Source organism: Caretta caretta, chromosome 1, assembly GCF_965140235.1.
Source record: "Caretta caretta isolate rCarCar2 chromosome 1, rCarCar1.hap1, whole genome shotgun sequence".
NCBI classification, from domain to species: Eukaryota; Metazoa; Chordata; order Testudines; family Cheloniidae; genus Caretta; species Caretta caretta.
The window spans coordinates 16,422,107-16,435,905 of NC_134206.1; the positions used below are offsets into that span (position 1 = coordinate 16,422,107).

General features: G+C 45.6%; 1 protein-coding gene across 3 annotated transcripts in view; it reads right to left on the reverse strand.

Moving 5' to 3' along the window:
• Positions 1-13,799, reverse strand: part of GDPD4 (glycerophosphodiester phosphodiesterase domain containing 4) — a 105,963-nt gene that overhangs the window by 60,080 nt on the left and 32,084 nt on the right. For 2 of the 3 annotated variants that reach the window (XM_048840235.2, XM_048840225.2), the window contains exons 4-6: positions 11,562-11,781; positions 3,771-3,874; positions 933-1,026 (exon numbers count right to left, since the gene is read on the reverse strand). In XM_048840235.2, coding sequence (XP_048696192.1) covers positions 933-1,026; positions 3,771-3,874; positions 11,562-11,744 — 381 coding nt within the window. In that variant the 5' untranslated portion in view covers positions 11,745-11,781. The remainder of the gene's footprint in view (positions 1-932; positions 1,027-3,770; positions 3,875-11,561; positions 11,782-13,799) is intronic. The other variant, XM_048840244.2, reaches the window with a different exon arrangement.

Sequence of the window (13,799 nt, forward strand, 5' to 3'; positions counted from 1 at the left end):
TCATTGCGCTAGGCGCAGGGTAAACACAGAACAAAGTATGCTCCCTGTCCTGAACAGCTAACAACCTAAGTATAAGATGAGAGGGACAACAGGTGAATGCAACAAATAGATGGGGACCAGCATAAGGAAACAATGAGATAAGAATAATGTAGATCATTAGTGGCATAGATGAATCCAAGATGTAACCTCAGATCAGATCCAGCCCCCTCAAATTTCAAAGTGTGGTTGGGGGAAGAGTGAATTCAGAGTCAAATATCTGAGACTGAACCAGTTTCTTGAGTTTTGGCTCTAGATCCAGAAGGTGGTCATTTTCCAAATCTGTCTTGTAGTTAAGGTTTTTGCTTTGTTTTCTGAGAGTGCAGGGATGGGGAGAGAAGATGGTAGAAATTTCAGGACAACAACATCTATTCTTGTAACAGTTCCACCACTGTGAACAGTGAAAATCACACAAGATCAGTGCCTCTTGCCATATATCCACCTGCTGTTCGACAAAAATCTCAGGAGATCAGATAGGATCTCATGAGATTTTTAAAAGGTAAGATCCCGTGTGATTTTTGCAGTTGTGGGCATAATTTTCAGGAGAGCTGTTTGTGAGCATGTGCGCCCTTTTTGTTTAAATCTGTAGCAGGAAACCAGGCAGGGGAGGGGAGGGGTATGTTTCTAATTAGAAGGTCTACAGTAAAAGAGAGAAGCAAAACAGTTTTAGGGATAATAATGCTTTCTGCAGTCTAACGAATGTCCTTGTTCAGGGTTAGAAGAAGAAAAGTGACTCTTTCTGTGATTCTTTACCATTGATGCTTGACTCAGTTTTTAATACTTTTGTGCTGTCAAACCCAAACGTTAGCTGAGACTAAATGCGGATGCAAACACCAATTGCGTGGTCCATAACTAGCTGTCAGGCAACAGCGCTGTTTAAAGATAATGTTACTTACCAGTAACAGTGTGATGTATGTAAACAAGACTGCAGCTAGAATCAGAAGAAAAACAGACCAGAGAAACCAGTGGCCTGTGTTTCCGTAGTTGTACCTAAAATGCAATAAAATCTTATAAACTGTCTGCAATTATTAAGAGTTACATTTAAATAAATGGAGTACTTGTGGCACCTTAGAGACTAAACAAATAAATTGGATACATTCCAATGAAGTGAGCTGTAGCTCACAAAAGCTTATGCGCAAATAAATTGGTTAGTCTCTAAGGTGCCACAAGTCCTCCTTTTCTTTTTGCGAATACAGACTAACACGGCTGCTACTCTGAAACCTATTTAAATAAATGTAAGAAATAAATTCCCTTCCATCCCCCCACACTCCCCTCCTGAAGGAACACAGCTATGCATTTCCTATTAGGAGGAAACATGTTGATATAATGGAATCCACCTTCATAAAACTGGAGTGACCATAACACAAATGGCAAGGTAGGGATAAAATGTATTTCTGAGAACTGGTCCAAGAGCATCGCTCAGATAAGCTTGCTGGTCCTGAGAGTGTTTGGATTGATCCAACAAAGTGTTTCTACTCCTGACAGGCTACACAATGTTGGAAATTAATTACATCATTTGGAATAATATCTTCTTTCCCTGCAGCATCCACACCCCACTTCATCTTGACATTACTTCACTAGCCAATCCCTTACAAACTGCTTGCCTTAGAGACAAGGGCTATGTGTCACTTGGAATTCCTCGTTTTCACTGTTATATGAAGTCTTGGTTTCTAGCACTAGCTTTTTAAGACAAGGCCCAACAACACAATATCAGAATTCAACTCTCTTTGCAACTGGTCCATGAACATGGCACTCCTGGCTGGGCTAGATAGTGCCTTTCCACAATGAACCACTCCATTCCCACCCCTTAAACAACCAAAAAGGCACCAGCTTGGGGCTGGGTGGAGAAAGGCACAGGGGTCTTTTATTTCTTCTCAGAACTGGTAAAGCACCCAGAGACCAAAATGTTGAGTCAAATATGCTGTAAATGCCCAGATTAAGATTAGGAGAGGTGTGCTGCACAGACAGTTACTGACCCAAATAAATAACAATGTTACAGTTTTTCCCCCAATCTTGGAGTTCACTGAACTCTGATTGGTTCTAGATGTCTAATTTGCATGATCACTTCATATTTCAGAGTGCAAGGATTTGCATAGTCATCAGCTGATTATTTCTCAATATCCCTGCTGTGAACAAGCAAATTGCTCAACTCCAATTGGCTATGCTAATCCTTCTGCTCTGCTGTACTCAAAATTTAAGCTCTTTGACAAACACAAAATTGCCTTCCCAGCTTGACCTTTTTAGAGGAAGCAGAAAAAATCCAAGAGAAGGAGCAGGGGAAAAAACAAACAGTGTTTTTGTTCATTGCATTTAATCATTTAATTAAAAACCCATCCCTTTTCCCATGGTGCCTTTCCCTAGAGACAGGCAGGTCACATGTCCCCAGAACAATTGTTATGCTTGAGTTACAAACATCTTTGTATTGGAGAGGAAGGATGCTCTTGTGGTTAAGGCACTAGACCGAGTCTCAGATCTAGATTCTGTTCCTGGCTTTGCCATACACTTTCCATGTGTCCTTGGGCAAGTCACTTTGCCTCAGCTCATCCATCTTCAAAATGGGGATACCAATTCTTCTGTTCTCCCACCCTTTGTCTGTCTTGTCTATTTAGATTGTGAAGTCTTTGGGCTCTAGGTACTACTGTAATACAGATAATGATAATCTACTCTGGGAGAATGCCAGTCCTTCCCACCCCACCCAGTTTTGAAGCCGTGTAAATAAAAGGTCTAATAGATACTCAGGGGGCGAGAGCCTTACTGAGCTGTGGGAGAAAAGGGAAGGTGGTGGGAGGGAGGAAAGTGGGGAGGGTGAAGAGAAGGGGAGAGATAATGGATGAGCATAGGAAGGGATGACAGACCAAAGTGTTTTCTTTGTTTGCGGACAGCCCATTTTGACTTTTGTAGGTGTTGTCTTTCATTTCACAGATAGTTTAGGGCCAAAATTTTCACCCGTGAGGGCCTAAAGTCAGGCACCTAAATACATATTTACACCTCGAGCCACCCAAAGCATCTCAGCTCAGCTCTGGTGAAAATCAAGCCTCTTTAATTTAGATGGATTTAAGAGCCTGACTTTAAGTATCTGGATATGAAAATTTTGCCCTTAATATTTAAATAAGCATTTCCATCTAACAACAACTTGAGGCTACTTCCTGTTATAAACCGGGGATAACACTACCCCGTGGCAACAAACACCAGAGCCTTTGGCCTTGGACTGTATTTTCTGTAAAAACCTCGCTGTTCTGCTTCAGAGCATATTCAGCCCAGGAGACGGTCATTAGCTTGTAAACAAGCAGCGCCCTCATGATATCCTCAAAATAAAACTCAGCACTTTCCATCCCCCAGGTGCCCTGTGTGCATTAACTAACGAATCCTCCCAGCCTGACCAGGGTAAGCATGAATTAGCCCCAGTTTGCAATTAGGAAAGGCACCACACACACTGGTTAAGGAGCCCAACATGCTGAGCATCTCCTGTGAGAGGCTGAGTATTCTCCGTTCCCCTTACAGGCAATGGGGGCTTCTCACAGGACCATGACCAGTGCGATGGACCCAGCTTTGCACAGCAGGTTGTTGCCAGAGCTGAGAGAAGAACTCTGGCTTTCCTGATGCATAGTCCTGTGCTCAGTATATTAGAACGCGCTGCCTGGCCTCATTACCCGTCCTTCCTCTCCAGGCAGACAACTGGCTATTGACAACCTAATTTCAACTGGGTGGGGGAGGAGGGAGACTGTGCTACTTACCAGTCGAAGTTATTGTAGTCATTCTTTGCTTCCCCCCACATGTACAGAAAGACTAAAGAGAGGCAGAATGCTCCAACGAGAAATGGGATGAACACACATTCCCCCTGGAAATGGAGAGAAAGGCCAGGGGGTTAAAGCCTTGTTTACACAATGACGGACAGCATACACTGCAGGAATATTTTTGACCCTCAATTTATCCCAGATGCCTGAGGCTTGGTGTCAGAATCACAGAAGTCAGAGAGGGAAAGGACCTTATTAGCTCACCTAGTCCAGGTCTGTACTGGCAGGGGAACATTCCCTACAATTTGTTCTTCAGCGCTTTCTCGATCAGAGCTTTAGATAACTCATGTGATTGAGGCCTCCACTCTTCCCATAGGAGACAATCCCACAATCTACTGGATCTCACCATTTGTAGTTTACCCTGATTTTTAGCTTAAATTTTCCTTTTCTTCATTCAATCCCACTACTCTTAGTTTTATCGCCTGTTCTAGTGGCACTCAGCATGAGAAGAAAATGAACTAACTCTTTACTGTTGTCACATTTGTTATTTTATTTGTATTGCCGTACCACAGAGGAGCCCCAGCCAGGGACCAGGACCCCATTGTGCTAGGCACTGTACAAACACAGAACCAAAACATGGTCCCTTCTCCAGAGTCAGAGAGTAGTGTGCTGTGAAAGCAGGGACAGAACTCCAAGTCGCTACTCTGAAGATGTCCTGCAGCAGAACGTGGAGGCCGCTTGTGCCCGAATGGAGTGAGCTGTGGTACGCCCAGGAGGGGGAAGCTTGGCTAGTTTGTAGCATTCTAAGATGCATCCTGAAACCCACTTAAAAATCCACTATGAGGATATGGCTTGTCCCCATGCCCTTTCTGCCATGGCAACAAAGAGCCTTGGAGATTTTCTAATGGGTCTGGTTCTCTGCAGGTAGAATGCCAGGGCATGCCGGGAGTGAAGTATCTTCTCCTCGGAAGAAGGGTGTGGTTCTGGGAAGAATACAGGTAACTGGATTGATTGATTGATTGATTGATGTGGAACTCAGACACAATCTTGAGGAGGAATTAACCTAACAGAAACCATCTCCTTGTGAAATACTGTATAAGGAGTGTCTGTCATCATGGCTCCCAGCTCACTGACCCTTCTTGCTGAAGTGATGGCTACTAAGAACACGACCTTCATGGATGGACAGATGGGTCATGGCACATGTGGCCAGACATTCAAAGAGCAGGCCTATAGGTGTTGAGAGGACAAGGTTAAGATCTCATTGAGCCATTCCCCCAATGACCAGTGGGAAGGTCCTCATCGAGACCTTCATAAATCGAATCGAGGTCGGGTGTATAAAGATAGAAAGTCCTTCCACCGGGGGGGAGGATGGTGCTAATCGCTGCTAGGTGTACTCACAGTGAACTGACGGCTGAACTTGAGGTCTTTGAGAAGAGGAGATAGTCTCGGATAACTGGAACACCTACAATATCAAGTGTATGCTGGTGGCGACACGTCCAGGTCAAAAAACACCACCATTTAGCCAGGTAGTAGAGTCTAGTAGGATCCTTCCTGCTTGGGGTCAGGATTTACTCAACAGGGGTGGAGCATGAGTGTTCTACCTCCAACACCCATCCAAACACCCAGCTGTGAGGCGGAGTGAGTGCTGGTTGGGGTACTTGACTTTCCCCCCATCCTGAGTTAAGAGATCCTGAAATGCATGCATCCTGATAAGGGGGCACGCAGACATCATCAGGGCTCTGTGAACCAGAATTGTCTGGCCAAGGGTGCAAAGAGGAGGATGGTGGCTCTGTCACATCGAATCTTACATATAACTTCTGGTGTAGATGGATGGGAGGAAAGGCATATCTGAGGTCATCTGTCAGGGAAAGCATCGCCCTGGGAGTCTTGGCCTATGGCTCCCCTGGAGCAATATATGGGAAGCTTTCTGTTCATCTGGGATGCAAAGAGGTCCCATAGCACAGTTCCCCATAGAGCAAATATGGTGGTTAGTTTTGTGTGGTGGAGCTCCCATTTGTGGTCTGCAGAGAAGCTTCTGCTTAATCTCTGTGCTAGGGAGCTCTGAGCACCCAGGAGATATGATTTCTGATACACCTGTTCCAAAGTCTGATTGCTTCCACCCAGAGGGGATGAGATCTCACTCCTCCCTGTTTGTTTATATAGGCCACTGTGGTGATATTGTCGGACGTTATTTGTACATGGAGTGAGCCTACGAAGGGAAAAAGGCCTTGCACGACAGGCCAACTGCTCTCAGCTCCAGTAAATTTATATGAATCCTGGCCTCTCATGGGGTCCAGGTACCCTGAGCAGTATGACAGTCTATGTGATCACCCCATCCTGTAAGGGAGGTGTACATCAAGATGGTGGCCCTCAGTATGGGAGGGCTGAAGGGAGTCCCCACTATGCCTTTGTTCGGTTTGGACAGCCAAATGAGGGAGGTGAGAACTCCAGAGAGAATGGTGACTTTGGAGGTGATGTGATCCCTGTTTGGTCTGTAGGTCGAATGGAGCCAACCTTGTAGGCACTACAGGTGGAGTCTGGTGAAAGGTGTCACCTAGGTGCATGCAGCCATGTGGCCTAACAGGGAGAGAAACTGATGCATCGTCGTTCAAGGTTTGTGGGTGATGCAAAAGATCAGGTTGCTCATCAGTGATCACATAAAATCTGTCTGTGGGAAGGAAAGCTCTCGCATAGATTGAGTCCAGCCATGCTCCTATAAAATGCATTGTCCTTGTGGGTGACAAAACAGACTTGTCTTTGTTTATACAAACACTTAGGTGGCAAGGAGGCACTGAAGAAACTCTGTTGCTCACATAATTTCTTGGCGAGATTGGCCTACCAAGAGCCAGTTGTCCATGTACGGAAATACCCTAAATCCCTGATGTCTCGTCTGGGCCGCTACCATGGTGAAAACTTCCATGAACACCCTGTGTGCCGTTGCAAGTCCAACGAAACTATGAGGAACTGGTAGTGCTCTTTGCCAACCCTGAAATGCAGGAACTTCCCATGTGATGGGTGAATTTCCATATGGAAATAGGCTTCCTTCATCTGAAAAGCCATGAACCACGCTCCCTCCTGAAGGGAGGAGATTATAGATGCCAGTGCAATCATCCTGAATTTCAGTTTTCGGATAAAGATTTGAGTTACTGAAGGTCCAGGAGGAGTCTCCATTCTCTGTCTTATTGGGGGACTAGGAAATATGGGGAGTAGAACCCTCTCCCCTGATACTGAGGTGGGATGCTCTTTATTACCCCCTGGTGTAACAGGGATTCCAACTCCCATTGAAGAATCAGTTGGTGAGGGGGTCCCTGATGGAGGTAGGAAGGTGGCTTGCGAGGAGGGAAAGAAAAAAATTCTATGGATAATCTCCAGAACCCAACTGTCCATGGTGATCTTGCTTCAACTCTGGGTGAAGAAAGTAAGACGGCCTCCAAAGATGATGGGAGAAGAAGTAGGTGGCATCTGCGTGGGTCTTGATGTGCATGTCAAAAATGGCTTTTGGCCTGCAGTTGGGAGTACGTGGCAGGTGTAGCGGTGAAGGGAGCTCAGAAATGGGACTTCTGAATCCTTTGTTGCTTACGAGGAGGTTCAGGTGGACACTGGTAGTATGGGGTAGGTGCAGGAGGTAGTCGTGGTTGAAAATGTGGCTCTCTCTAGTGTTTCCTTCTGGGGGCAAGAGTGCAAATCCCGAGGGATCACAGGGTGGATCTCGAGTCCTTTGCAGAGTCTAGAGACTCAACTGTCTTTTCATTAAAAAGGTTGGATTCATCGAAGGGGAGATCTTGGATAGTATTTTGGACCTCTGTAGGGAAGCCTGGCGACTACAGCCAGGAGTGCCTTCTCATGATCAGTCTTGTGGCCAAAGATCTGGATGCTGTGTCTGCAGCATCTACCGCAGCCTCGTACTTTGCTACCAACCTCCCCTCATCCAGAGGGGACTGGAACTGGACTTGGTCTTCCACGAGGAGTTTGTCTTTAAATTCCACAAGCCTGATGTAAGTGTTAAAATTGTATTTTGCTAATAAAGCTTGATAATTAGCTATACAAAATTTGAGGCCTGTGGGGGAGAAAACCTTCCTACTAAGGAGGTTCTGTCTCTTTGACCAGTTATCTGCCAGGGTAGACTTTTGGTTGTGCACCCAAGCTCTCTCCAATAGCTGCCTGTACCACCAATGAATTGGGGGCAGGATGGGAAAACAAGAAGTCAGCCCACTGGGCTGGTACAAAATAGCATCTTTCAGTTCATTTTGATGTAGGTGCATAAGAAGCTGATGTATGTCAAACTGATCTGGCTGTTTCTACTACAGCCTCGTTAACTGGAAGGGCCACCCTGATGGGTCCCTGTGGCTGTAAAATATCCAGGAGCCGATGTTAGGGGTCCTGGACCTCCTCTAGTGGGATGTGTAGATCATTAGCAACCCTTTGCAACATCTGATATTGCCAGTGGTCATTCAACAGAGAGGGCCATAAAGAAGTGATAGTATCATCCAGAGATGCTGAGGAGCCCCATGTCGGAATTGGTGGTACCAGAGGAACACCAGTTCCATCTCATGCACTGATGGAACTGGCTAATGAAAGAGGGAGGAATGGTACAACTCCTGAGAAGGGTCTGGGCGTCTGCCATAGGGGTCCCAAGGGCCCCAATGTGGCCAGAAGAAAGGATCAGTCGCTGTGGCCCCCACAGGAATCTATACCAGATGTCTGGGGTGGGGTCAGAACCCGAGGAATAATAGTGTCTCCGCTGTCTACCAGGGCTCCTGTGCCTTCAGGGAGATCCTGGTACAGCTACCTCCTCTGACTCCTCCAATTCTGAGTATGGTTCTGTCGGTAACAGTGGCGTTATTGGTACTGAGGCACTCCTGCCTGATGGATAAAGATGGGACCTCTCCTGAGACAACAGTAACAATTCCACCTCTGAGATGGCAGATGAAATTCAATGTTGATAAATGCGAAGTAATGCACATTGGAAAACATAAATCCAACTATACATATAAAATGATGGGGTCTAAATTAGCTGCTACCACGCAAGAGAGATCTTGAAGTCATTGTGGATAGTTCTCTGAAAACATCCACTCAGTGTGAAGCGGCAGTCAAAAAAGTGAACAGAATGTCAAGAATCATTGAGAAAAGGATAGATAATAACACAGAAAATATCATATAGCTCCTGTATAAATCCATGGTACGCCCACATCTTGAATACTGCATGCAGATGTGGTTGCCCCATGTCAAAAAAGATATATTGGAATTGGAAAAGATACTGAAAAGGCAACAAAAATTATTAGGGGTATGGAACAGCTTCCATATGAGGAGAGATTAATAAGATTGCGTCTTTTCAGTTTGGAAAAGAGACGACTAAGGGGGGATATGATAGAGGTCTATAAAATCACGACTGGTGTGGAGAAAGTAAGTAAGGAAGTGTTATTTACTCCTTCTCATAACACAAGAACTAGGGGTCACCAAATGAAATTAATAGGCAGCAGGTTTAAAACAAATAAAAGGAAATATTTCTTCACACAATGCATAGTCAACCTATGGAACTCCTTACCAGAGGATGTTGTGAAGGCCAAGCCTATAACAGGGTTCAAAAAAGAACTAGATAAGTTCCTGGAGGATATTAGCTAGGATGGGCAGGGATGGTGTCCCGAGCCTCTGTTTGCCAGAAGCTGGGAATGGGCGACATGGGATGGATCACTTGATGATTACCTGTTCTGTTCATTCCTTCTGAAGCACCTAGCATTGGCCACTGTCGGAAGACAGCATTGCTGGGGTAGATGGACCTTCGGGCTGACCCAGTACGGCCATCCTTATGTTATTCTGCATCCTGGGACCTTGGGCATAGTCCTGGGACCAGTGAGGATTTCCCCAGACTGTGGGAGTATTCTATTCTATACTAACTAGAATTCCTAAGCTAAGATATAAACTATTTAAAACTACATTTTACAGGTTCTGCAATAGTGAAGAGGACACAATTCCAACTCAGGCCATGCAGCAGTAAGAAGGAACAGGGGAGGTGTCAACTCACGCTGCCTCTTATACCCTCAGTCGGAAGCACAGGGAGAATTGCTGCACATGTGTGGGTAAATGGACACTGCTTTGAAGAAATTCCCACCTCAGGCACATGCCGCACATGCGTACCCAGATGTGGAATACACACAGGGACCATCACTCAAAGAAGAATCATAGATTCCAAGTCCAGAAGGGACCATCAGGATCATCTAGTGTGACCTCCAATATAACACAGACCACAGAACTTCACCATAATAATTCCTAGAGCAGAGCTTTTAGAAAAACATCCAATCTTGATTTAAAAATTGTCAGTGATGGAGAATCCACCAGGATCCTTTGTAAATTGTTCCAATGTTATTTGCTCTTCCTGTCAAAAATTTCCAGTCTGAATTTGTCTAATTTCAGCTTCAAGCCATTGAATCTTGTTATACCTCTCTCTGCTAGATTGAAGAGTCCATTATTAATTATTTGTTCCCTACGTAGATATTTACCGATTGCAATGAAGTCACCCCAAAACCTTCTCTTTGTTAATCTAACTAGATTGAGCTCCTTGAGTCAACCACTGTAAGGCAGGTTTTCTAATCCTTTAATAGTTTTATGACTCTTCTCTGAATCTTCTCCAGTTTATCAACATCCTTCTTGAACTGTGGTCACCAGAACTGGACACCATATTCCAGCAGCAGCTGCACCAGTGCCAAATACAGAGATAAAATAACCTCTCTCTGCTCCTACTCGAGATTACCTTGTTTGTGCATCCCAGGATTGCTGGTTGGGCCATAACATACGCTGGGAACTCAAGTTACCACAACCCCCAAAACTTTTTCAGAGGATAGAGTCCCCCATCCTGTAAGGATAGCCTACATTCTTTGTTCCTAGATGTATACAGTTACATTTAGCTGTATTAAAACACATATTATTTGCTTGCACCCAGTGATCCAGAGTGCTCTGAACCAGTGACCTATCCTCTTCACTAGTTACCACTCCCCAGTTTTTGTGTCATCTGGAAACTTTATCAGTGATGATTTTATGTTTTCTTCCAGGTCATTGATAAAAATGTTAAATTTCATAGAACTGATCCCTGCGAGACCCCACTGGAAACACACGCACTTGATGACAATTCCCTGTTTACACTGACCTATCAATGAACCAGTTTTTAATCCATGTAATGTGTGCTGTGTTAATTTTATAGTGGTCTAGCTTTTAACCGAAATATTGTGTGGTACCTAGTCAAATGCTTACAAAAATCTAAGTATTACCTTTTTCTACCAATCTTGTAAACTCATTAAAAAAATCAAGTTAGTTTGACAGGATTTATTTTCCATAAATCCATGTTTATTTGCATGAATTACGTTGCTCTCCTTTAATTCTTTATTAACTGAGTCCTGTATCAGCCACTCCATTATCTTGCCTGGAATCGATCTCAGACTGACAGGCCTATAATTACCTGGGTCATCCTGTTTACCCTTTTTAAATACTGGCACAACATTAGCTTTCTTCCAGTCTTCTTGAAATTCCTCAGTGCTCCAAGACTTATTGAAAAATCAACATTAGTAGTCCAGAGAGCTCCTCAGCCATCTCTTTTAAAACTCTTGGATGAAAGTTAACTGAACCTGCTGATTTTAAAATGTCTAACTTCAGTAGCTTCTGCTAACATCCTCCAGAGATACTAGTAAGTTTGCACGAGGCATAAATCAGGGCAGAGTTTGGCCCATAGCACCTTTCGAATACAAGTGTGATGGACTTGTCCCGTAACTAACAGCTCACAGTAACAACATGCTAACATACCATCTTGCAGCAGAATTTTCCTGGCTCAGTCCTTCTCCGCTGATATCGCTTCCACCGGCAGCTGTAGAACCCTGCCAGGCAGGAGATGAAGGGCTGATGTTCATACCGCTGCAGCAAGTGCCGACGCACCACCTTCAACTTCCCAAACTTGAGCTTCTTGAGACTGACGGAACTGCTGTCCATCTGAGAAGGCTTATCTCATTTTCCCTCTGAAATGAAACTGAAAATCATCAGGGGACATTTGTCCCATATCTGCTCTTGCCTCCCTGGACAACACATTTCACATAGCTTGTCTGACTAGCAGGCTTGCGCCAGATTTTGCCCTGAGTTAGACCTACTGTGTGATCCCATTAGGCCATACGTTCTCCTGCATGTAGAAAGCTGAATGAAAAAGGGAACCTCCAAAGGATGAGCTGCCAGCCTTTTCTGTTGGCATGCCAAGACTGGCAGGACAAAATGGATGTGAAGGTATGTGTTCTGTTTCTTTAAGACTGGCAGGATGGGAACTGGGGAAGATTCTGTACAGAAGCTCTATAGTAAAGCAAACAAAAAGAAACTGAGTGGATAATATTGTTTCCATTATCCTGATGGAGTCCCTTATTCAGGGGCAGAAGACAGTGTCTCCTGTGATTCTTCATACACTGGCACTTGTTTTTAGAGCTTGTTTTTAAAGGCTTTTGATGGAAAACACACCAAACCAAAAATATTACACAGAAAATTTACCTTTTTTCAACCAGCTCTGATTGTTTTGAACTGGTTTAATATACACAGTAAGAAAGAAAAATCAACTTCTCCCCGCCTGTGGTGTGGCGGTGCCCCACCCCTATGCCAGATTGGGCTACAACAGGCCAGAGCTGCTACGCAAGGCAGCAGCCAATCAGGGACAGCCTGTTAGAGAGCCAATCAGGGCCAGGCTAGGCCCTATATAAAGGCTGCCCAGGAAGGGAGCAGGCAGTCTCTCCCAGGCCTTCGGAGGGTGAAGGTCTGTCTCCTGCAGACCGGACCGGACCGGACCGGACCGGACCGGACCGGACCGGACCGGACCTCACCTCACCTCACCTCACCTCACCTCACCTCACCTCACCTCACGTCCGGTACCTGCCAGGCTGCAGGCCCTGAGAAAAAGGGCCTAGCTGGTGCAAAGGGGCCGAAGGGGAAACGGCCAAGGGAGAGAGATGGACAAAGGGAGAGAAGGAGGGCAGGCAGGAAGGCTGCTGCCAAAGGGTCCCTGGGTTGGGACCCAGAGTAGAGGGTGGGCCTGGGTCCCCCCCTTGCACTTCCACCTGGCCGTTGGGAGTGGCCATCATGGACTGCACCAGACCCCTACCAAAAGGGGTTAGACTTTGGGGTGTGGCTGGGGCGAAGAGAAGGACTGCTGATAACACCAAACCCCTGGAAGGGGGTGAGACTGGAGCAGTGGACACTGCTGGAGGGCAGTGTCCTGAAGAGGACTCCGCAAGCTGGGAGCAACGTGGGTCAAGATGCCGATCTAGGGCAAGAGATGGACGGGACACCACTGGCAGAGGGCACTCTGCATGAACTGAGCTAATTCCCAGAGTGAACAGTAGGAGGCGCTGCAGTGGTGAGTCCCAACCCTGTCACACACCCCCACGTGAAACAGATTTCAACTCTCCACAAAGACTTTCAGTTTGATAAGCCTGGGAGACAGCCCGGATTGTGGCAAAGTACAATTTATGCAATGGACAATGAAGCTGAAAATATTTTAAAATAATTTGTGCTTGCTACAGGCCGGTCAGCCTCACCTCAGTCCCTGGAAAAATCATGGAGCATGTCCTCAAGGAATCAATTCTGAAGCACTTAGAGGAGAGGAAAGTGATCAGGAACAGTCAGCATGGATTCACCAAGGGAAAGTCATGCCTGACTAATCTAATTGCTTTCTATGATGAGATAACTGGTTCTGTGGATGCAGAGAAAGCAGTGGACGTGTTATTCCTCAACTTTAGCAAAGCTTTTGACACTGTCTCCCACAGTATTCTTGTCAGCAAGTTAAAGAAGTATGGGCTGAATGGATGCACTACAAAGTGGGTAGAAAGTTGGCTAGATTGTCGGGCTCAACGGGTAGTGATCAATGGCTCCGTGTCTAGTTGGCAGTCGGTATCTAGCGGAGTGCCCCAAGGGTCGGTCCTGGGGCCGGTTTTGTTCAATATCTTCATTAATGATCTGGAGGATGGTGTGGATTGCACTCTCAGCAAGTTTGCGGATGACACTAAACTGGGA